Source organism: Polyergus mexicanus, unplaced genomic scaffold, assembly GCF_030449975.1.
Source record: "Polyergus mexicanus isolate NDT 795.1 unplaced genomic scaffold, iyPolMexi1.0 SCAF_3, whole genome shotgun sequence".
NCBI lineage: Eukaryota > Metazoa > Arthropoda > Insecta > Hymenoptera > Formicidae > Polyergus > Polyergus mexicanus.
The window spans coordinates 8960727-8984901 of record NW_027223323.1 but is presented as its reverse complement, the minus strand read 5'-3'; the positions used below and the strand labels follow the sequence as shown (position 1 = coordinate 8984901).

At 37.5% G+C, this 24175-nt stretch overlaps 5 protein-coding genes across 11 annotated transcripts in view; 3 read left to right on the top strand and 2 right to left on the bottom strand.

The window, feature by feature from the left end:
• LOC138931811 (uncharacterized) overlaps positions 1-13624 on the top strand; it is a 121725-nt gene extending 108101 nt beyond the window's left edge. For 2 of the 3 annotated variants that reach the window (XM_070292951.1, XM_070292950.1), the window contains one exon: positions 8738-13624. In XM_070292951.1, the coding sequence (XP_070149052.1) occupies positions 8758-10164 (1407 nt within the window). In that variant the 5' untranslated portion in view covers positions 8738-8757 and the 3' untranslated portion in view covers positions 10165-13624. The remainder of the gene's footprint in view (positions 1-8737) is intronic. The other variant, XM_070292952.1, reaches the window with a different exon arrangement.
• Positions 1-19284, bottom strand: part of Calypso (ubiquitin carboxyl-terminal hydrolase calypso) — a 240391-nt gene extending 221107 nt beyond the window's left edge. For 2 of the 5 annotated variants that reach the window (XR_011446682.1, XM_070292946.1), the window contains exons 1-8: positions 18829-19284; positions 18446-18660; positions 17584-18344; positions 17144-17277; positions 15140-15244; positions 14753-15069; positions 14470-14618; positions 14251-14312 (exon numbers count right to left, since the gene is read on the bottom strand). Coding sequence is in view for 4 of the 5 variants with exons in the window: in XM_070292946.1 (XP_070149047.1) it covers positions 14251-14312; positions 14470-14618; positions 14753-15069; positions 15140-15244; positions 17144-17277; positions 17584-18344; positions 18446-18660; positions 18829-18886 (1801 nt within the window). In the remaining variant the exon portion in view is untranslated. Of the gene's footprint in view, positions 1-7429; positions 7580-10486; positions 14313-14469; positions 14619-14752; positions 15070-15139; positions 15245-17143; positions 17278-17583; positions 18345-18445; positions 18661-18828 lie in introns of those variants that run through there. The other 3 variants (XM_070292948.1, XM_070292944.1, XM_070292947.1) reach the window with 3 other exon arrangements.
• LOC138931810 (uncharacterized) lies at positions 15369-17347 on the top strand. The gene is made up of 2 exons (XM_070292949.1): positions 15369-15727; positions 15818-17347. The coding sequence occupies exons 1-2, from the start codon at positions 15557-15559 to the stop codon at positions 17090-17092; spliced, it is 1446 nt and encodes a 481-aa protein (XP_070149050.1). The 5' UTR covers positions 15369-15556; the 3' UTR covers positions 17093-17347.
• Positions 19285-19797: 513 nt separating the features above from the next.
• On the bottom strand, positions 19798-21448 carry Galla-2 (MIP18 family protein galla-2). The gene is made up of 3 exons (XM_070292960.1): positions 21260-21448; positions 20902-20981; positions 19798-20811 (listed from the first exon to the last, which is right to left on the bottom strand). Exons 1-3 carry the CDS (start codon positions 21378-21380, stop codon positions 20542-20544), a joined length of 471 nt encoding a protein of 156 aa, XP_070149061.1. The 5' UTR covers positions 21381-21448; the 3' UTR covers positions 19798-20541.
• On the top strand, positions 21278-24163 carry Oxa1l (OXA1L mitochondrial inner membrane protein). Its single transcript, XM_070292955.1, has 8 exons — positions 21278-21744; positions 22054-22225; positions 22457-22633; positions 22756-22899; positions 23001-23086; positions 23185-23451; positions 23612-23783; positions 23953-24163. The coding sequence occupies exons 1-8, from the start codon at positions 21679-21681 to the stop codon at positions 24108-24110; spliced, it is 1242 nt and encodes a 413-aa protein (XP_070149056.1). The 5' UTR covers positions 21278-21678; the 3' UTR covers positions 24111-24163.
• The last annotated feature ends 12 nt before the right edge of the window (positions 24164-24175 follow it).

Below are 24175 nucleotides of genomic sequence, written 5' to 3'. Positions count from 1 at the left end.
ACACACGTCAGAAAATGGATTAGCGATATCTGCGTTGCACGGAAATGCATATCGTCGCAGGTGTTAACTCGCAAGTATAGGTATTGCTGGTTACAGTTTTCTCATGTATAGGTGTACATATATGTGCACGTGTGTTGCGTGTCCAGCCGGATATACCAGCGATATCAAATGTGTCGTCTCGGATATTATAGATTACACGGTGCATCATCGGCCGTTTATCGATCACTATATCATGAGAGACAAAGAGAGAGAGAGACAATAGATTAACAACACGCCTTATATCTGTCCTATGAGCAGTTATATCTCTTATTTAAACGATATCGACGATTCTTGTCACAATAGGATTACATTCTTTCCGCAGACAATGCAATTGTCAAACTTTTCTAGCAATATTAAAATTTTTATTCAGAAAGAAAATTATGAAACGATTTAATTTCTCAATAATTAGAAAAATATCTCACGGATATATCGATATCGCAATCATTTCGCGATTTATATCGAGCATATTAGCAAATATCAGAGCTCCGTTGTTCGTTGAACGGTGACCTTTTCTCATATATATTATGCAACGAAGGTGAACGGTCTAACATAACAACCTGCACGTGTTGCAGTCACGTGGCGGACGAGACGGTCGCAACATAACACAAGGCGAAGCCGCCGCGCAAATTGCGCGAGCGTTTGCGCCCTATGTGCTAACAGTTGCATCACACACGCACACACATACACACACATATCGCACACATCGCGTCATTTCTTAAACGACTTTCACACTGCCAGCCGGATCGTCAAGAATCTTATTATGAGCCAACAATCTCAAAGTTTACGTAATTAAATAAATTGTATATGATTTTTATCATAGAACGCGTTTTAAAATAAATTTCAAAGCCAACGAATGGTATTGTAAAACTTTATATATTTGTTATTTAAAAGTACGAAATATATATAATAAATTTAAAAAAATATAAAATTTTGGACGTTATAATATAAATATATATATGAATTTGAAATATTTTTTTCTCTTCTTTTTGCACGATTTTGACGCGATACTAGATACATAATAATTATGCTATATTTCAATGACGATAATTTTTGTAATATTATGGTGAATAAATCTTTCCGGAACTTGCGAGAAAAAAATTGAGGGGAGACGTCAATCGTGTGCATTATGTAATGAGGATGAAATGCCTTTTGCGTAAAGGCTTCGCTTGTTATCCGCTCGTGTCACGTGTCAACGTGGAAGGCCGGCGAAGCGCGGCGTAAGAATCGCACGTGGATTGAGATCTCGTCGAAACGTGCGACGATTAAAAGGCGTCCACTATTCATAAACAATCGGTGAATAATATTGTACTCTGAAAAATGACGCGCAAAAGATTAACGGGTATTTTTCTCACAGAAAGAAAGGAGGAGAGAAAAAAGAAAATAAAACAAAGCTTACATGTCCCGAAGTAATTATGTTCACCGAACTAACTCCCAAGTACATTATAGTAATTTTTAAGAGAGAGAAAAAAGAATACATCAGTCTCTAAAATTAAAATTTTCTTTTTTCATTGATGAGAAAGGTGCCAAAATTTTTGAAACGAATGTTAATTGAGATTTGTAACCGCGCGATAATTATCAGCGAGCCCGGGCAATTTGTACAATATTTCCGGGGATCTAAAATGTCCCATATAATTCTCTCGATCTCGCTTTTGACGCCTCTCCCCTCGCCGCTTCTTCAAGTCGTATCAAACCGTGCCGCGTGACGCACGATTATGTAACGGCAAAGCGTGACTCTGTAACGCGACTATGATACGACTGTACCGGGTGTCTCCGATCGATCGCCTTTTTTTTTCGCCCATCGACAGAATCCCCCTCGACACTGTCATTTATATTCTCGCCGCCTTCAGATCCTCGTTAAATCGTTCAGGGATAATACTGGGAGCTCTAGGGAGCTGGATGAAGATTCGGAATTTCAATCTGTAATCAAGCGTTTAAAATCTTCCTCTTCCCTTGTTATCACGTGTTATCGAGGTTCGATTGCATAATAGGAGCGTTGGCTAGGAATAAGGACGAAATGGGAGACCGGTTCGAGATGATGCCCCTCAACATCGTCGATAACGGTATCAGTGGTCGGTCGATCGGTATCCGTCGTGCGTGCTTGCGCGCGTACAGATGTGCACGTGTACGCGCGTATTACGTGAGCGCTGACCGCAATCGTGACACGCACAACCGAGAGCGGTATCGGATGGCCGGTTAGGCATTGTGCACATGCCTTTACGTACACCCGTGCGTACGAGTTCGTCGTACCCAGACTATTTTCGGGCGTTCGCGCGCGCATCCTTTATTCAGCGGTTTTTCTAAAACGCACATTCCGCGAGTAATAATAATATCTGACTGACGCGACGGCTTTCCGACATCGTCTTACGTCATACACGCGCCGAATATATTTATTATGTATTTGTTGATTTAATTCAAATTTACTACAATTTTCTCACTCTTGTGAGTTGGAAATTTATTTTACGGACTCGTAAAAAGCTGTATAAAATTATTTAGCTCCTATAAAATATGTAGTTTTCTTCTCTTAAATAAATTAATTTTATATTATTCCTTTCTCTCTCTCTATCTCTCTTTCTGGCAAGATTTTCCGGAAACGACCCTGCACGAGAAATAAAATAAATAAATTTCCGGGAAGATTGAGCTGTGCGCGGGTGAGGATACGTCACGTATGCATATTATAGGCCATTTCCTCGAACGAGTGTATCAGGACAGGGGAAAAAAAAAAAAAAAAAAAAAAACGCTGGCATCAGGTCAACGGATGACTTAATCGCGACACGGCATGATATCATGGTAATTTTAACTCATCTAGCGACATAGCATAGCACTAATTATTTGTATTCTAAACTACGATGTCGCTTTCGTAAACATGTTTATGAAATCGCGATAAAACAAAGATAATATCAAAAATAACAACAATTCCGCTTTTCCGTACATTATATATACATGTTGCAACGAGTATTTTGTAGAGGCTATTTTTACAAAAATTTATTATATATATATATGTATAATATATAGTCGCATATCTTTAATCGCAATATTATGTGCGAGAAGCTCGCTTCGGGAAAATGAGTTATTCGCGAGTCATTAAACAGCTGCGCGGAAAATTGAGGAAAGATGATGTAGTGCGTTGTTAATCTTGGAGAACTTTTTCCAAGTTCCCCGCGAGAGAGGAATCCGAATCTCGCGAGAGAAACGTAAATGCGAACGACGCATCCGTACACGCGCAACCGGTCACGTGCGGCTTGCCTGCATTGCGTAATACGCGGCGTCGAAACACACACACACACAGTCACACACACACACACACACACTCGTCGATATAACATGCTCTATCTCTTTTCTGTTTTTTTTTCCCTTCTATTCCCGGAATAATAGGTGACACCGAAGATAAGATTTCCTCGAAAAAATGCTCGATTAAAATATGAGAGCGGATACCATACGCGGAAAGATGCGCATTCGGAAGAAGGATTCGCGCAGTTGGCCACAATCATTTTTCCGCTACGTTGTTTATCGCACGGACAACAAGAAATATTAATAGCGCGTAATTCCGTATCGAGTCATCGACGGCGAAATTGGCTAACAAAGTAATTTTTCCGTGACAAGTTGATTCTTTGATATTTCGAAATGAATAGTAGCCTCCTATCTTCGAATTTATGACAGAATCACATTTTAAAAATTATAATATATTATAATATTTTGATATTTAGTTTGATATTTCGAAAGATTTTCATGCGCGCGCTTAAAAGTTGCGCATTACATATTTCAATGAGTTCATCATTAAATATATGTATGTATTATGTGTGTATGTATAATATACACATATCGAGCTAAGTTATCGTACGCGTTTGTATTTGTATCTCCTATATCGTGTATAATAATTTTTCGAAAAAGCACATTGCAAATGTATATTACATATATATATATATATATATATATATATATATATATGGTGTGTCTGAACGAATTAGGCAGACTGTGTCGTAACGTGCCGGCGGAAAATCCGTAGGTGCAGCCTACGATTTTACGCGCAGCCGGCACGATGATTCGGCAAAATAATTGCGAGAGAATCGAGCTGCATACGTGAATCAATCTCATTTATTTTTCCCGATGACGCTTCGGCCGCGTATAAGATCACTCGCGAAATCATTCCGACAAGGCGCGTCACTGTATATATATTTCACGAGTATTATTTAAAGATATCCTCCTTCGCAAACACGGACGAAAAAAACTACAATAGAATTATACAGTCATTTGATAGACTAATAATACGGAAGCGTTAGCGATTGATGGAATTGCGTAATGTTTTTATTTAATCTCATGTTAGAGAATAAACGCGCTTATTTCCGTAGAAGACACCTTTATCACTTAGCGGAGAAATGATAGAATAATGCCGTACGTTGACGTCATAAGAAGCTGTTTTAACCTCGATTTGAATATCGGAATACGTTTTTTCGTATTAACTCTTTGCCAGTCTACGCGTGACGCGATCAATTTTTTTAATAAAATCTGATTTTAACAATTTGCAATTTGCAATGAAAAATATTCGGGGAACAGAGAATTCTATTTATAATTTTACGTTGAAACACTTGAAGAGTATATCTAGACACATACACATGTATGTGTTAGAATACAAATAAAATAGATTTTTGTTTTGCATTTTTTGTCACAAATTATAGATTTATCGTCTCAAGCTGTGCCGTAAAATATGATGAATTCTGATAACAGCAACGCACACATAGATAAGATAAATATCACATATTTACGTAGACCGCAGACTTTGTTTATCCGAATCGAGTCACTTCCATCGACGTATAACGTATACATATATGATGTAATAATCGCGCGCGCGATCAACCGCTGCAATCTGCATGCAAATTAAACAGCGGAAAGGAACCGAAAGAAAAAAAATAAAAATCTTTTAAATTCCCGGCTGGTCGAATCATGGCCGGATTTTTCGCTCGTGCAAAATTTGCCGATTATTCGCGTCTACGTCGTACATACGAGCGGAAAAACGGAACGTGAGATTCTCCTCCTTCCATTCTATCTATCAATCCGACTCTGGACGTAACACGTGGCGTACGTCACGCAGCGCGGTGTTTCCGTATGCGTCACAAACGCGTGCGACTTGAAACACGACCTATCGCGACCGAATCCGATCACGGCCAGTCGTTTGCGCGATTTACGTCGGAATTACATTAGCCAACGATGATATATATTCGCCGTTGATTAACAATTTACGTGTTTAATTAATCATCGATGCGCCGAATACGATGAACAAGCGCATTCGCGGAATTATTTTTTGTCGCGCGAATCATTATCTCTTTCCTCGGTGCGTACACCGAGGTATTTTAGAAAGATACGCGACAACAATAAGCGTGATGTACTCAAATAGACGCATTCGAGAAAATTTACGAGTCACCGAAATAATTCCGAGCTAATTCGGAAACTCAGAGGTGTTTTGGGAGATCGGCGGTCCCCTCGTCGTAGGCGAAAGTGGCTCTAGTTTTGGAGCGCGTCCATCGAGATTTCGCGAAATTGCGATTTCAACGTACATCGCAACATTGCACAAACTTTGTTGGATCTTTGATTTTTCTATGTAGGTATATGTATGTATAATTTGGATACGATAATACGCGCGCGCGTATTTCTATGTAATAAAATAATTTTCATATTTTATTTTACGTTTTCTTTTTAAACGGCACATATTTTGGTATTATTCGATGTCTATTTTTATTCGAATGAGAGCCTTGTGTAGTTGACTTCCGGGCGACGCGGAAAAATCGACAGATCAGATTCCGAGCTTTCAGTAACACGAGTCACACAAAATCGTCGTACGTGTAATTGAGCGAGCGACTGGAATGTCAGAAGATTGCTCAATTTCGACGACGTTTCGTGTCCCGATAATTTATTGCCCATATCACGTAGTTGATACGTATCTGTGTTGATGAAACGGATTGATTTTCGGATTGTAATAGGCCGATTTACAATCCTTTAATTCTCAAGATTCGGCGAGCGTAAAACCCAGTATATAATTTTTTTGAAAATTTATGACGGTCAAAAATTATAATTGTTAATCGATTTATTTTGTGGGATATATCATTCAATATTCTTTTTCTCTATTAAAGGAGGCGTTATAGTGATTGTTAATGCTACTCTTTCCCGTAAGAATAATAAGTACAATGAGACAGCTACGGAAAAGAAATTAATGATTCGCATTCCCGAAAAACAAGCAGCAACAAAGTTGCGTAATATCAGATTAAATAACGAGCGAGAGAGCATGCGTCATTCGGTGAGTTGTCCGATTTCCATATTAGGATCCTAGAAATTTTTAACTTACTCTTCCCCCCTTCTTCGAATTTTCAAATTTTCAGCGTATAATTTGCAATCGGGGAAAATCGTGTCGATAAACTCATCGATCGACTCGGTATCCGATACTCAGTCGTGTTGAATTTGTTTATTCGTAAAATTCGAAGAAGAACACACACACACTTGAAGTTACCTTGATTTCATATTTAGTTTAGATTTTTGATTTTTTAAAGATTTTTATTTTTTAGAGGAAAATCATTTTTTAGTTTTTTATTTTGTATAAAAATTATTTTTCAAGGAAAAATTTTTTTAAATGTTATTTTCTAGGAATAGATATTAAACTTTTTTGCGTACAAGTTGGGATTTTTTTATTTACTTGGTATATTTTTTTTACCCTTGTGAGGATTTTTTTTTGGGGGGGGGGGGTTTGTTTATTCGTAAAGTTCGAAGAAGAACACGCACACTCGATCTTTCCCTCTCTCTCTTCCTCCCTTCCCCCTTTCCTTCTCTTTCTTTTCCCGAAGCATTATTGTTATTCACCAACGAACGCGTAATGCACGTGTTCCGCGAAAACGCATGCGGCTTACATAATGGGCGCAACTGCAATCTAATGCGCTTCAGGACGTCTTATCACTTCGTATGTCACTTCTTTAGAATCTGAAATTGCATAATTATGAGATGAGATAAGCCATTTTATCGCTAGAATTTTGTTTCTCATGCTACATCAATTATGGAATAATAATAACATGCTTGTAAAATAAAAGAAAGTGTATAATAAAAGTAGCTATATAAAACAAATTAAAACTTTTTTACGTAAAATGTATTGTCCATTGTGGCGCAAATAAAAACTAGCAAGTGTAAAAAATTGTTCGTAAAATATAATATAATATAATATAATATATATATATATATATATATATATAACTGAACACACTTTTTCATGTTTTTTTTCTTATAAATGGTCATAAAATTTGGAACCATGTATGATAACCATCGAAAAAACGCATGCATTTTTTTTACGCGAATTCCAGTCTACGCAGAATTATCGCGGTGATAATGAATGACGTGATTAGCATAAAGCGTGATTAAAATATTTGCACATGAAACGCGTAATGGAATTTATCTAATCTAAAAATAAATTCTTTATATATAGATCATACATAAAGATAAATCAACAACAGCCGGATGTGGCTTACGATTAACTCGTGGTATTCTCCGTGATTTTTCAATTATCTATCTGAAAGAGAGAAAGAAACAATGAGAGAGAAGAGAATACAACAAACATTGTATTCATTGTATTCATCGGGATTGCAATTAATTCATGAATATTAATGCGATTCGTACAACAAATATTAAAGGTCAGATAAATATATATTTCCCGAGTGTCACTCGACATTCCACGTGGAATGATTCGGCGAACGCACGTGCGCAGTTGCGTAACACGCAGTTCGCGGGGTAAAGCTTGTATACACATGTACGCGAACACGAAGGCAAAGCCGGAGTATTTTTATTCGCGAGTTAAAAATAAATCCCGCGAGGAAACGCTTTTCCTTGTGTGCGCCGATAATCGTGGACGAGGAGACGAACTAATTATACAAGCTTATGTCACGCATTGATCGCTAATATGATGATATTTCTATCAACCGGTGAGAGAATCTTAGCTTAAAAAGTCGCCAATAATCAAGGATCTATCGCGATCTATGGTCCATTATAAATCTCTAATTTTTCATAAGTTGTCTCGAATCGAAAGAATTAAGGAGAACCGGTGCGATTTCGTAAAACACCGCTTAAAAATTCGCAAAACAACTACGTTTGTCCGCGTTCTTTTTTTCTTCTAAATCGAAAGATGAACGAAGCAGATGCTGGTTGAACCGAGTTCACTGACACCTTCGACCTTGTGAGCGCGACCTTACCCAAGGCTATTTCGCGACTTTGGGCGAGAGAAGCGCCCGCGTGGGCAAGCCTCCCGATCTCTCGGGATTCTTTATCTTTAGCTGTGCGAGTGCACAGCTCTAATTCCCGACCACACCTACATCCACCACCTCGTCAAGACGATAATTGTCTTTGGATCGCCGAAATGCGCGCGGTGTCATCGGACGCGGCCACAAAAATCATTTATTGTTTGATGGAATGATAAAAAATTTCTACGTTTAATTGAATAATTTGTTTCCAAAAATTACCTTAAATTATTATTTAAAAATAAAGATAAATATTATATGTTGCGAAACCTCCTAAGAAACTTTTTATCATACAATCTTTACCTTTTAGTAAAAATATGGATTTAAAAGACAATTTCTCTTTCTCTCTCTCTAATCTTTTGCAAGTTAAAAATTATGCAAACCGACGAGATATCATTTTTAGCTATTCAACTAATTAAAGTCCTCTTTCATTCCAGATGTACTAAGAAGACAAATTATGGTGGCAGAATTTGTCGCCCGCCAGAGTGGATCGCCCATTAATGGTGAAACCGCGTGCCTGAACAGCAACATACCGGCTACGCATACAATGGCACACGGCGGCGGTCATGGCGCGCCCCATAGCGGGCCCCACGACGCCCACGGACCCCTCACGGTGCCCCTGACGCATCCCGGTCTTCACGGCGGGCCGCCGGTCGCGATCCAGCAGCATCAACATCAACCGCAGCAGCAACCGCCACCGCAACAGCAGCAGCAGCAACCGCCGCATCACCATCATCACCATCAGGCCCAACAGTCGCAGCAGCAGCAGCAGCAGCAGCAACAGCAGCATCTTCATCACGACCAGCAGGTAACGACGCATCACGACAATTACTCGTCCAATTTTGACATCCGCAAGGAGCTGTTCTCACAGCGTAAGCAGCGTGAGTTCATTCCCGACAACAAGAAGGATGACAGCTACTGGGATCGTCGCAGACGCAACAACGAGGCGGCCAAGCGGTCGCGTGAGAAGCGTCGCTTCAACGACATGGTGCTGGAGCAGCGGGTGATGGAGCTGAGCAAGGAGAACCATATTCTCAAGGCGCAACTCGAGGCGATACGCGACAAGTTTGGCATCTGCGGCGAGTCTGTCATCAGTACCGAGCACGTGTTGGCCGCGCTGCCAACGGAACCACCAATCAGCGTGAAGCGGGCGAAACTTCCGGCGTCAGCTGCGCTCCTGTACGCTCGCACGCCCAGCCCGGTGCATACATCGGTGATCCATCAGCCGGTGAGTGGCGCCCGATCGCCCAGATCGCCCGGCTCGCAGCTTTACGTGCCCGAGACGACGGCATATCCCGAGACCGAGAGCTTTCAATATCCGTACTCGCATCCGGCGATGCATCATTTGGATACCTCCCCGAGCAGCGCGCTCAATCTATCGTCGCGCGGTCGTCGGGCACAATCGCCGTACGAGCTCTCATCGGGTAGCGGTGATGAGGCTGGCGGTCCCCAGATAGTCTCCCAGAACAATCCGGCCGCCAACAACAGTCTGCCGCACAAGCTCAGGCACAAGTCGCGCATCGGCGACAAGGACGCCGCGAGCGCACTTTTGGCGCTTCAAGGTATCAAGCAGGAACCTGGACCGCGAGCATCGCCGCCCTGGGATAACGAAGGTTCGAGTGACGAGCGCGACTCTGGCATTTCATTGGGCGCCGAATGGACCGGTCCGACAGTTACCGCTGTCTCGGAGAGCGACCGGGAGGTAAAGATGAAGTTGGACCGTTTAGCGTCCGAGGTCGCGTCCCTGCAGTCGATATTCCGCCTTGGAAAACCGGTCTCGGCAGCAGCAGCAGCGGCAGCAGCGGCGGCCGCGGCGGACGGCTTGGTGACCGGACACTCTGCCGCCGCGGTCAGCGGGCCGTGAAGAACACACGACCCGCCCTTGTTTCGCGCAAGGATCGCGCGAGAATCCTCCTCTTCCTCATGGCCGGGATTCTTCAAAATTGAACGTAAAGGAAACGACGTTGAAATGTCATCGTGACGACGCATAGGAAAGGACGGATCGTCGCGGAGTCTGATGTCATGCCGAGCTGGGAATATCGTCGATTGATTGGAAAGAGACTTTTTAAACGTTTATTTAAACACGATTGTAAAGAATTCTCGCGTTTGTGGATGCAATTAAAGCAGATGGATAGAAATCGCGATTAATCTTCGAACGATCAATGACAATATTCATGAGACAAAATTCGTTTTCTAGAACTCAATTCTTATCCCATGATCACTCTCGTCTCTATTTTCATATATATTATATAATTTTATGCAGATTAATAAAATATTGATAAAACTAATTGATGATTCTCTAATCATATATAATCGGCAAGTATGCCAATATCACAAGATGAAAAGAAATTTCGTCGAGTTTTATCGAGATAAAACAAAATTTATATAAATCGTAGATAATTTGCAATCCCCGATTACTATCAGTCTGCTTGAGACACCCCGAACTGATAATCAGAAGTCTCGCCTGCGAAATTTTAATCCCTCAACCTGTAGATCGTATTTTCCTCTTCGATGAAAAAAAAATGTAAGTTATTACGATACACGAAAGACATTAATCGTGCTCGTTTAGAATTTCCGATCGATCTACCGGTCGAAGGACTTACAGGCATTCTTCGCTCTTGATCCTGAAACGAAGCGGAGTTAGGAATTAAGAGTTGATGCGATACTTATAGTGTTGTAAGGTTGTTACGTTATAAAACTCCCGTAGATAGGCTAATATCGTTCTTATATATTATCATTAACTAGACTTTTGTCGATTCGAGCAGTCAGTTGTATCAAACTAAGTATAATCGGTGAATTCTGGTGGATACCACCGCCATCCAAACGAAGCACTATATTACACGTGAGTTACTCACCGATTCGCGCAACCGGCTATCTCACTACCATCGGATATTCATAATACGATTTATTTCAGCGTATGAAATTGGATTATTTCTTCCTCTTCTTTTTCGTTAGATATTCGCATCGTCATATTGTCATCACCATTTTATTCACATGTCAAGCGACGAGCGACAATGACTTTGCATAGTGGAGCTTTAAGACTAGATTTTTCCATATATTAGAATCATTTATTTATTGCCAATAAAATTTTGTGTTACTGTTAATCTTGAAAATGTTTGAAAGTTTTATAAGCAATACTTATGTTGACTTAGGACATTTAGAGATTTAAAATATTTATTTTAATTTCGCTTCCTATTTATTATTTCTTTTCGCGTCTCGAAAATCGCATCAAAATTTCAACAAAGCTCCATTAGTCTTGGAATTTGTCTTTTTTGGTCTTTCGAATTATGTAAACTTGATACGAAGGAAGAAGAATGGCGAGGTTGCGTTTCTTTGACAATCGCGCCGAATTTTCGTCGACGTTTTCTCGCGATTATATATGTTGCCTCTTATTTTTTTATACTTTTGTTATCGAATCACTACAGTATCAATATAGTAGCGTGTCTGTATATATGTATATGTAAAGAAAACGAAAAGTGCATCTATGTTACAAACGCCGGACGAGAAACGCCAATATTGATGTATGTATAATAGGATGCGGAGAATTCTCTCGAAAGATGAAATTTTACGCATATTGAAGTATTAAGCGAGCCTATAAGTGTATGTAACATAGGATATATTTGCAAGAGTGCGTGCGTGCGTGTGCATGTGGTTACACGCACGAATATATATACATATATATTTTTTTTCAGATTGATGTATTTTTCGATATCGTCATTGAAACTAGTTATAACGTGTGTACAGTGTTTAATTGTGTCGTCGTCGATTCGGAGAGATACTCGATATAGCAGTAAGATTTGTCAATCGAACAGCGGGAATCGCGCGAATCGTCGAAATCACAACTAGAACCAAAGTGTGATTTTTTTCCAAAAGCGACAAAGTGACAAATGAAAGGATATCTATTGTCTCGACGACGATAAAGCGAGTAATCGGCAGACAAGTCGACGACGCGATCGTGGAGAAGGAATTGGCGAACTAGTATCCCGCTCGATCAACAGTTTATTTTTACCACATGTGATAAAATACGTGTAAAGCGATAAAGGCGCAAATCGACGTTAATTCGGGAATAACCGTAATATATATATACATACATACATTTTATATATATATATATATTGAGAAGAGGCATCTCTATTTATTGTATATTAATCATCTATGTTACGGCGGAGCGTACGACGACGAGAAAATTGGACGAGTGATTATTAAGAGCCACACAAAGGTAGAAATGTCTCACTACGTCGTGAAACTGTTTATTGTACTGATATCGCTCGCGAATAGGTTCTCGTTCATATTCCTCTCACTCCCCGTATCTTGTACATTACTCTCTTTAGCGTAATCGTTTTATATTTTATACGGTATGTTTGTGCGTAAAATTCCGCAATCGGTGTCGAGAATATGACGGTTCCCGCGAAAAATCTAATTGTCTAATTGTCAACTTTCAATTTTTTGGCTTAAAAATGTACACACAAAAATGCATCGATAATGTTAAATATTAAATAACCAATATAAAAAAATGTTCCGAATCATCGTCGCCGAGCTCCAACGTTGAAAAAAAAGGGACAAAATTTGTCAATAATATATTGTATCTCACAGTCGCGTCACTCGCTAAAATACCGAGAGTGCCTGTAATAACCGAATCATGTGCATTTTTGCCATGACTCCACTACTGATTGCTAATTTGTTGGGATTAAAAGTTTTGATAGCAAGAAAAAAACGAAAGTATTGTAAACGTGTTGTCTTCTATCGTTAATTAACGAACATCCACAATTTTCCGCAATCAGAATGAAATCTCGACATGATTTCAAATTTAATTCTTTATGCACATAAGCGCGCGCGCGCATACGTACACACACCGATTATTCGCGCACTTTTGCCTCGCTCGCGCCTCAAATGATTACGACGAGAGCCGATATATTATTATTACAAATTGTACATACAATCGCACCTTTTTTGCCAAAAAGCAGTTACGAAGATCGCTGGAACACCGGCCGGAGAAGGAATGACATTTTCATCCTCCCACCCATTTTCCCTTTTCTTTCACTTCCTTCTCTTCCTTCCCATTGTATTCCGTTGAAATCGTTTGCGCGCGTTTCGATTACAGTTCCTATGCACTATATTAACGATAAAACAAAGGCGAGGATCGTTAACCCGTCGTCAATTTATGATAAAAACTGTAATTCCAACCAATCTGATAAGTTTGGTTCTCCTTTCTCCGGCTGTTCGGAGATGTAAGTATTTAGATTCTAAGGGACATATCCGCAGCGCGTGTAGTGTACTTGTATATGAATACCGATAAATAAATATTTTCAATGTTTTTGACAAAACCCCTTTTCCTTGTAATTTCTTAACATCTTTCCCTTTTCTCTAGCAATTCGACAAAAAAGTGCAAGACAGAAAGAGATTCAAATACTTTCTGCGCTCTTAATAAATCGTGTATTTGAAATATAATAATAATAATAATAATAATAATAATAATAATAATAATAATAATAATAATAAAAAGTACTCGCCAAGAGAAGGCAAAATGTCACAAATATACCAACGATCTGGATAATATCACGCATGATTATACAAAGAATAGAAAAAAATATATACATCTGTCTGCGTATAAATTTGTATCTTGAGTTGATTCGTAAAAAGTAATTTCTATTCATTGCGATATAGAATTCGAATTAAAATTGTTTCGTATGCGATTGTCTCTAAAAATATCTGTATTACGCTAAAAAGCTAGAAATTTTTTCAAAAATTGAAAACTCGATAATTCGGAGAGAAACTGACGTTATTCTATAGCTAAAAATTGTATATGGCTCTCTTCACAAAAGTGATCATGATCTTTATAAAACTACCAAATGATAGTTTATCCATTATAAACAATTCAAATAGTTCCGAGCCAACGGAATAATGCTGTCCTAAACTTTAAAGTTAGAAAGAAATTACTTTCGTTTCTTACATTTTGTTCTGCCACGGCGTCTGCGCGAGGAATTTTGACGAGTGTCGGACTTTTTCGATGACCTGGAAATAAATGTATCAAAATTTTAGAAACGCGCATTTAACTTGATAAATTAATTTAATAAGGCTTATTAACTTAAGAAGACTATACTTTATACGAATTAATTTTGTGAAAATTTGGTGCGATTAAACATTAATAGATAAGCCGCGAAAAGTCTACCTGTGAACCCTGTTGACCGAAACAGAAGTATGTTTTTTCAATGTTAAATGCTGCTGAACCAATTCTGCCAGCTTTCCCTGCTGAGCGAGCATCGAGAGAAATGTGCAAATAAATTCGTCGTAATTATGCGTCCTCCGACAATCGTCGATCTAAAAGATTCGCATAATTTCTATATCATCCCTCCAGACTAAGATATTCGTTATTGAAGCATAAATTACGGTATCGAATTAATAATCTATCATGAAAATATAGCAGATGCTTCGTAATTCGTGAGCATGCGAACCTTATATTTGTTCCTCTTATCATTCTCATCCTTCAGACTAGTTTCGCACACGCTGATTTCGTGTTCCAAATTTTTTAACAGCGCCAAAAGATCCTTGGGCGCAAACGTATGCGGTTCGAACAATTCCGGATATTTGGAACAGAGCTTAGGATCGATCTTCTCGACCTTTTTTTCCTCCGTAACCGTGTCCCCATTGCTAGTTTTCACTCTCGCGTGAGGTATCCTAACTTCCCCCGATAGGCAGACCTTCTTGTGCAGGTGGCCGCTGTCAGAAACCAATCTCTTTCCGTTTATATTGATATTTCCCAGAGAACGGCCTGTGCGTAAATTACAATGTTAAGTGAAATGATAAATCTTACTAAACTCTGCAGTAAATCTGATACCTACTTAGACCCGCTTCATTCTTCTCGTCACCGGCAACTCTGATCACTACAAATTTTTTGAAATCCTTCGTCGACGTTGGGCTGCTCTGACCGGAATTCCAGCCCCAAGCTAAGAGATATCAAGATATTTTAAATCCTCCTTTCTCTGGTGATCCAAAGTTTCCAAAGAGATATTGTGCAAACAATCTCAAAATACTTGCTCTTATTGTGCGTATAAAGCATTTCCAAAATTCTATACGATCACTAAGAAACTAGCAATGAACGGTATGTTAACAAATAGGTCAAGTAACTGTACATAAAAGGTGCGAAACAAAGTGTCTTCCGGGACGAAGTGTTATGTGTGCGTGTGAAAAGTACATAATATCCATAAGGCAGACGCACGAATTGCACTCTGTAGCAGATTAGGTTGCGCGACAACGAAATGCGGCTCGTATCATTCTTTCTCGCGTGCAGTCCGATCTTTTTGACAAGTTCGTCGCGATGCCCGGAATCCAAGAAGCCGCATCTCACGAATTGCACAATTTTCTACAATTGTGTGAATTTACCTGACGATGGTTATGTGTGGATACCGTCGAAATGTACCGAAGGCTTGGTAAGATGTTAACGAGCAAATAAACACGTTAGAGACATTTCAGGAATTGTAATAGCGCCGCTAACACTAATATCTAAAATATGATTACAGGTATTCCAACCATATTTACGGATGTGCGTGGTTCCTGGTGATACCTGGACGTGCGACTGGACGCTTTCGACCGAGCATACTCTCGTGATGAACAGATACGAAACACTCACCGAACTTGTTGGATATCCAACGGATACAAGCTCATTAGGGTACACGCAGAATCCTTTCTCCAATGTGATCGACTCGTCCTATGTGATCGATAATTTCTCTGAGCCGACGAGTGAAGCAATAACCGCGTATCCTTTGACCGAAATTGAAGAATCGGATGTAATGACGCGCGAGGATGAGGGTGTGAGAAATATTTCATATCATAAGGAGGAGAATTATTTGTACGAGTATTATATGAATAAGCAAGTACCGTTGTCTCTAATGGAAGAATATAAAAATATTATAGATAGTCATTACAAATGTCTAAACGAATTGATTAATCGGTTGCATAATTACAAGAAGCTATTTGCGATATCGAATTCTTTGTCGATACCTATTAGAGATATTACAACTGTAAAACCGCCTAAAGCTATCGCCATATTTGCATCTCACAAACGGAAACATAATATAACGCTAAATTATTTCGTGCAAAGTTATACCGAAGGAAACGTGAAATTAAATGACGATAAGTCAACCGAAATGAAAGAAAACGAGGGACCTCAAATAAATGATAGCATGTCGTCAATCCTGGATAATGCTGTTTCGACAGAGAATACTTTGCAGTTGCTAATCGATAGTCTGGATTATGACAACAATATAATAAGGATTAGTGATAATCTAGGGAACAAACAGTACCTGACGATCGATGAGTACAAGACCGTCGCTTCTCGATTAACATCACGATTCATTATCGTCGTAGCCTGTACGAAGAACGTTCGTCTGCCGAACAGGACCGATTGTAACAGGTATTACACGTGCGATCCGAAAACGGCTTCCGTAGTGGAGTTCTCTTGTCCATTACACACAGCTTTTAACGTAAATTCGCGAATCTGTGATATCGAAAGCTCAAAAACGTGCCGAAACAAACTTCCGGTAAATGAGATATTCATCGAGCATCGTGAACAAACGACAACGGATTTTAACGAAAAATTGATAGAAGAGGAGAGATTGTGCCAGGAGCTCGGTAAAATAAAGGATCCCGCTTCCGATTCTCATTATTACATCTGTTACAGCATGCCGGGATCCGAAGAAATCAAATCGATTCGAATGAGTTGTCCGAACGCTTTGATATTTTGTCAAGGCAAGAAAGTATGCACTACTAGACGATTGTGCGATATGTTGCAATGATGATGAATTGCGAAAGAAAAGCGTGCACATTTCTTTTCCTTTCCTGTTTACCTTGAGTGGGCGAATTGAAGGCTGATCCTATTTCTGACGATGTGTCCGTGCTTGACGAACTGTGAGCCGGCGAGGTTTGAATTCGCAGCGGCGTGGCATAATCCAGAGCGCACATCACTACTTTCTCCATTCCACTGTAATCAAATGTAAATCCGCGCTACATAAGCATATATTCCGATTTTAAAACCATTTTTACAACAGAGAAATAAATTAATCATGATTATAAAGAAATAAATGAGTATAATTGCAATTTTTTTAAATTGAAATAATTGACAAAAAGCTTTATTAAAACGGTGCTTTAATCTCTCTCTTTTTCTCTACCATTACATGTAATCCGCAAAACTTGACCACATTATAAACTGAAATATTAAAGTAAAATTAGAAAAAAAAAAAATCGTACGCACTTTATCATAATAAAAAAAAATAAGAATTTGATTTACCTAGATTCGGTTTTACCAGATGCAATACTGGAAATTGATTCATCCATCACTACTGCAGAATCATTATTTCTTTCGACATTGATAGTTGGAATCGAGGGTTCTTCAATCTCCGTTTTAGTAGGCAATCCATTTTCATCCTCAGTCTTATGCCTTTTCTCACATTGCTTCTCTTTGTCGGAATCGTGCGAGTTTTTTTCGGCATTATTACTGTCTGGATGACTCAATTTAACTAATTGTTGCAAAGCCTCCAAGACTATTTGTCGATTGGTTTTAAGCATTGTTAATTTATGCGAAATAGCGAGACGTCTGTCGGGCACAACGGCCATCAGATTGAATCTGATGTCTTGCAACTGTTCGCCCGTGGCCATGCCTAAACGATCGGTTATGACGCGTCTAAATTGCTCTGTCCATTCCTCATGCTCCTTCCACGGTCCGTGATCCATGGGATAGGGTTTCAAACCATCCAGTTCAAAAAGTCTGCCGTTTATCGGTACATAACTTACAAAGTGAAAAGCTTCCCCGGTAAAACGGCCTGTAGAGACACCGGTGTTCTTGTCTTGGCGTCTCTTGGCTTGGGGCATAGCGTGCGAATTGTGCGCGCAGGCTAGCTCTGGTGTATTACCAATCGCCCAGCCTTTGTTTTCCGGACACATACCAGAGGTATGCATCTTCAATCGAGATAGGGTCGTACCTAAGTGAATATTTGGACAATTCAATAGAACCGAAAGCAGCGCATGAGTCGCGCAGCTGTTGGGAACAACCTGTTGTAAAATAATTATAAAAAAATATACATAAAGATTATACACACAAATAAAAGTGATATAGAGATTTGACATGTTGGGAACACCATTGTATGCTATACCTGCTGCGCAAAGAAAATATTATTGACGATCTCTTCATCTTTGACAAAACTTTCGTCCTGCTCCACAACTTTCCGTCTTGATCGCCGTTCTTCGATCCAACGAAATAGAAAGATGAAACCGTAGACCGGACCTTCGAGAGATTTTTGTAGATCGTAGATCTCTTCCACTTGAACCCCTTTCACCCCAAAATCTTCCAAGAGTAATGTGAATAAGCCTTCAACATATACAAAAAATTCACAATTTCCAAGTGTTACAAATTTACGACGTAAATGTGTGTTTCTTAAAAACTAGGAAAGGAATGAGACACAAAAATTGATACATTTGACAAATTATTGTCAATTACATTGACAAATATATTTCTCATTATTTTTCATCAACATACCCGGATCACTTTCCAGTTCTAGCCAACCCTCTGTTAATCGATTAATGTCAACGGGCATCTTTTAATGTTAATTAATCGAACGCGAGACACGGCAGAAATAGTTCTCCAGATAATGTAGACTTATCGAACTTTGACAGAAAGAACCGCCATGTTGCACCAAAACACATGTCACATGACATAAGTCACGTGGTAGAACGTAAAGCGCATAGCATAGAACGCGTTCCACTTAACGACCGCAACGCTCGCGAGCATCATCTGTCTTTATTTAACTTTCGGTGAACAACAAGGATGAAATGATACTGTAAATGTTGCGTTAAATGAAACGCGTTCATAGTATATCTAGACCGAGCGTTTGCCTTTATTTAAGAAGTGGGGGTAAAGATCACGTAGAAAAGGACATACTCCGTTTTGTGCCCCTTGCGTTCTCTTTCGCTCGCATGTAGCATAGCGTATCTTTCGCTATGTTACATGCGAGTGAGAGAGAGCGCAAGGGGCACGAAACAGTGTATATTCTTTTCTACATGCACCTTGGCCCTCACTCCTCAACACTCGTCTAGATATACTATGTCTATGATAAAGCGTCGAGAAGAGTCGCGTTTCTAAACGGCGAACAAGCATTGATTGACTAATCAAGAGAAAGAAATCTTTGTTTTGTTCCGATGCTTCCAGCATTTGTCCAGCTCCAGAGTCAAACAAACGTAGTTAGAAAGCGAATCACGTTAAAAGAATTTAATAAAAAAAGAAAATTAACAATGTATTTATACGAATAAACGCGTATCACGTATGCAAGGCGCCATCCATAAAACACAAGTTTTATAATCATCATATATATACATACTATTTCGATAAGAAAAATATATTTATATATATTAATATATAAAAATATATTTATATATATTAATTTTTATATATATATATATATAAATTCAATGTTCATAGAATATCAGTATACAAGTATTTTCTCTAAAAGTCTACCCTCTTTTCATTTTATTCTGCTTTTATTTTAACATATTAAAATTATATATATTAATTTTATTAAAACCTTATTTTAATATTCTCTCTCTCTCATAATATCTAATTACACATACCATATACACACATACCACATACACACGTGTATATGATACTTCAAATATTTCTATCATAATTTTTTTATATATATATAAATCTTTAATAATTTTTCGAATCATTCTCCTTTCGACTAATTTTTAGATTATGTAAGATTCTAAAATGAAATCTAGATAACCGAGCAGAAGGAATATACTAGTTTTGTTTGGCTCATTGCTTCGGTAACTGCCTTGTGAGTGTAGTGCGGAAGATCCATGAATCGAATCTTGGTGTTGCCTTAAATATTCTTCCTCTGCTTCTGGTTCAGGTTTAAAACTTCTACAGCTTATGTATTACTGTTTTGCTTCCAGATCAATTGTTATATTTGTCAAACTGCTTCCAATATTTGTCTATTTAAAATCTTATAATTATTATAAGAGCTATTATTTGTACTGCATCCAAAAATTTAAATTTTGCGATATTAGATAAATTTAGATCCAAATAATTTCATTCACTTTTTTGATCAAAAAATTTATGAGAACGATAAATTTGTAGCCATTTAAATTAGTAGAAATTTAAAGCCATATATATATGTATCCATGTATGTGTAAAACAAAATTATGCATGTGATTGTTGTAGAAATGTAAATCTTATAATTTATACATGTTAATTCTTTGGGGCTAAGCATTGATTGATCACTTCAAGTAACATAGAGTTTTCTAAAGCTGCAGCCACTCTTTCCTTATCTGCGAGTTGTTTGTTCACTGCTTCCTCCGAGACATGAGTACCAGGTGAAATTTCCACACTGACCTTAAACCTAGCAGGTAGAGCACGCAGCAATTGTACACGGATGGATAATCCAATTAAAGTGGCCATGCTGCAATGAGGTATTGTAGGTGTAAATTTTACATCTACTCTGTTCCTTTTATCGTCCACCTATAAAGTTGAATCTTTAGCAACTCCAAATTAATGTAATAAAACAATATCTGGAATGTTACTATTTACAAAAATATATATATATGTTACCTCGATGAGGCTCTGTTCTACTACATTTAGTTCTTCCAGAGTCAAAGGATGTTCTGGATCATTAATGTTTCTGATTATATCTACAAATCATTAATTAGTAATCAATATTAGATTCTTTTCTATTTAGAAATTGCACATATAACGCTATATAATTTATAGCTATATTATATCAAGTATGTGCGTATTGTTAAATAATATATAAATTAACAAAGACAATTATTCCTTATTCAATGTCAAATGGCAAATGTCAAATATACATATAGACACATTAGATGTATAAAATAATGCACACATAATTGGCTACAAGATAATTGGAAACAAAAGTCGATTACTGATAATATTTTGAAATTATACATACCAAAAATCTCTCTTGCATCAAATCCATCCGCAACATCTTCATCTTCCTCTTCGGCTGTGATTTCTCTGTCATTCAATCTTTTGTATAGCTTTGGATTGATGTTTTCCAAATTTTCATTCATCGTGAGCCATTGAGGAAACGTTCGCAAGTTCAATAGTGGATGATCTGGAATAGTTCAGTGCAATTGTAATTTTATCAAGAATGTCGGAACAGCACATGCGCAAAGAGACAAAGAGAGAATACCCACACACACACACACATTCTGTTCTATTATTCCATTGCAGTCCCACCAAAGAAAAACCACGCCGCTGTATTTATATATGTATGATGTATCCGTTTCAAGCCGATTCTTAATAAGAAAAGCACAAATATTGCAAATTAATTAAGAATTGATAGTTAAATTAAAAACCGGTGTAAAAATGTTTACACGAGCATCCGCGATCGCTTGTCGACGAGCGCTGTTAAAAACAAATATGATATCACAGGTAAAATATTTTGCAGCTTTCCTTAACGTTTAGGTTAGAGATTATTAGAATTTTGAAATATAAATAAGTCGATATCTAAAAAAATACGACGAGAAAACAATAACATATTAATTGCATAAATTGAATGCAATAATTGCATAAACTTGGAAATTAATTTGAATACCGATTATTATATTGACATTTCATTGACCACATTTCATCTATCAATACAAGAAAAATCTATACTCCAATTTTCTGCAGTAGTAGTTTTGCAAAGGAATATGGTAAGAAATATTATTCCTGAAAAATCTGTTTTGTTCTCTCATTTAGGAAATAATTACTTGTAGACATATTCATCTAATCGGTCAAATAAAAAGAACTCCTGGAAACAATTCCTTGTTTAATCTGCATAAAAACTGCAGAGTTACAGGAATCTCTTTAATTCGTTATGCTAGTACCAATGAAACATCGTCACAGAAGAGTCTATATGATGAAATACCAGGTATTTATAGAAAAATTGTACACTGTTAATATTTCTTTCATTTTCTTAATGCTTTATTATAGCAAAAATGTACAATTATCATACTTTAGTAACTGAACTTAATGTATGAGAAAGAGAGAGCTTTCTTTTATTCTTAATATAAAACTTCTCTCATGTAATTAAGAAAGAGAGAAAATAAAAAAGTTATAAAAGCTATTTTACTATTTGTTAAACTATAATTTATATATATAGATCCACCAACACCATTAGAGGATATAGTGGAAAATATTGTAAAAGTGCATCCAAATGGAGAGCTAACTCTGGAGAGCATAGGACTGGGTGGTCATTCTCCAGTCGGATTTATACAGAGATTTATGGAATTTATGCACATTACTTATGATATTCCATGGTGGACAACAATTGTCATAGGTGTCTTTTTTTATATTTATCTTAAGAAAAATATATAGATAAGATTTAATTATACATGTAATATGATTATATATACAATAAAGTTGTAATACTATTGCTAATATTATTTAAATTGTTTTCAGGTACTCTTTGTGTAAGGATTATTATATTTCCCCTAGTAATAAAGGCGCAGAAGAATATGATCAAATTCAGCAATCACATGCCAGTGATACAAGAACTACAAGCGAGAATGACAGAGGCCAGGCAATGTGGCGATCACATTGAAAGTACGTCAGAAAAATTTTGTAAAGAATTCTCATAATTTTATTACCAAAAACTATGATTGTAAACTCACAGTAACTAACAGAAAATTTTTTTTTGTGGGCAGGTGCACGGGCTGCAACAGAAATGATGCAATATATGAAAAAGCACAACATCAGTGCCTTAAAGAATTTCATAGTACCATTAGTTCAGGTGCATGCAATAATTCTGTACATGTAATAAATGTCCATAAAAAGAGATAAGATAGAAAATATATATATATAGTTTGCTAATTGATGTAAATTTTTCAGGCACCAGTTTTCCTCTCCTTCTTTCTAGCTTTGAGGGGAATGGCAAATGCACCTGTGGAGAGCTTGAAACATGGTGGTTTTTGGTGGCTACAAGATCTCACTGTACACGATCCTTATTACATAATGCCGGTAGTTACTTCTATAACAATGTATATTACAATCGAAATAGGTGCAGATGGCACTAATCTCAAGACTATGGGTATACTTCGATATGTCCTGCGAGCTGTGCCTTTTGTTATGTTGCCGTTCATGATACATTTCCCTGGTGTAAGTATAATAATATCAATGCCATATTATGATTTATTTCTATAAAGATTGATCCAAAAGCGTTTATGCATCACCAAATTTTCATATAACTAATAAGAGCATATATATATTTTTAAATCACATTCTCCAACACAAACGTATCTCTTCATATTATTTGCAGGCTATTCTAACATATTGGGTGTCGACAAACTTTATTTCTCTGGTGCAAACTAGTTTGTTAAGGATCCCATACATAAGAAAAGCTCTCGACATGCCTATAACAATAAAATACAATTCCTCAACGCCTGGCAGTTCATTAAAGAACAAGAACTTCATTGAAGAATTTCGAGAATGTGAGTATTCCATTGTATAGTATTATATCACACATTGGAATAAAATTAATAAATCAAGAATAATCAATATTCGCGAGTATGTAAATAATTATAAATAATAAAAAGGAAATATTATGTATATATATTTTTCACAAAAGAGTATGTGCGATAATTATTATTCCCATTTTAGCTTGGACAAATATAAGAATATCTAAGCAGTTAGCTGATAGAGAAAGAGCAGATGCAGTACAGTTTAATGCCGCTGCTAAGGGTCCTATAATTAAGACATTTAAATATGATCCAACGAAACAAAAAAAACAGTCAACTGTCCTTACGAAAAGTAGATAATTACATTTATAATTAATGTATATTTGATTACAATATGCAATATAATAAATTAATTGATAATTGTA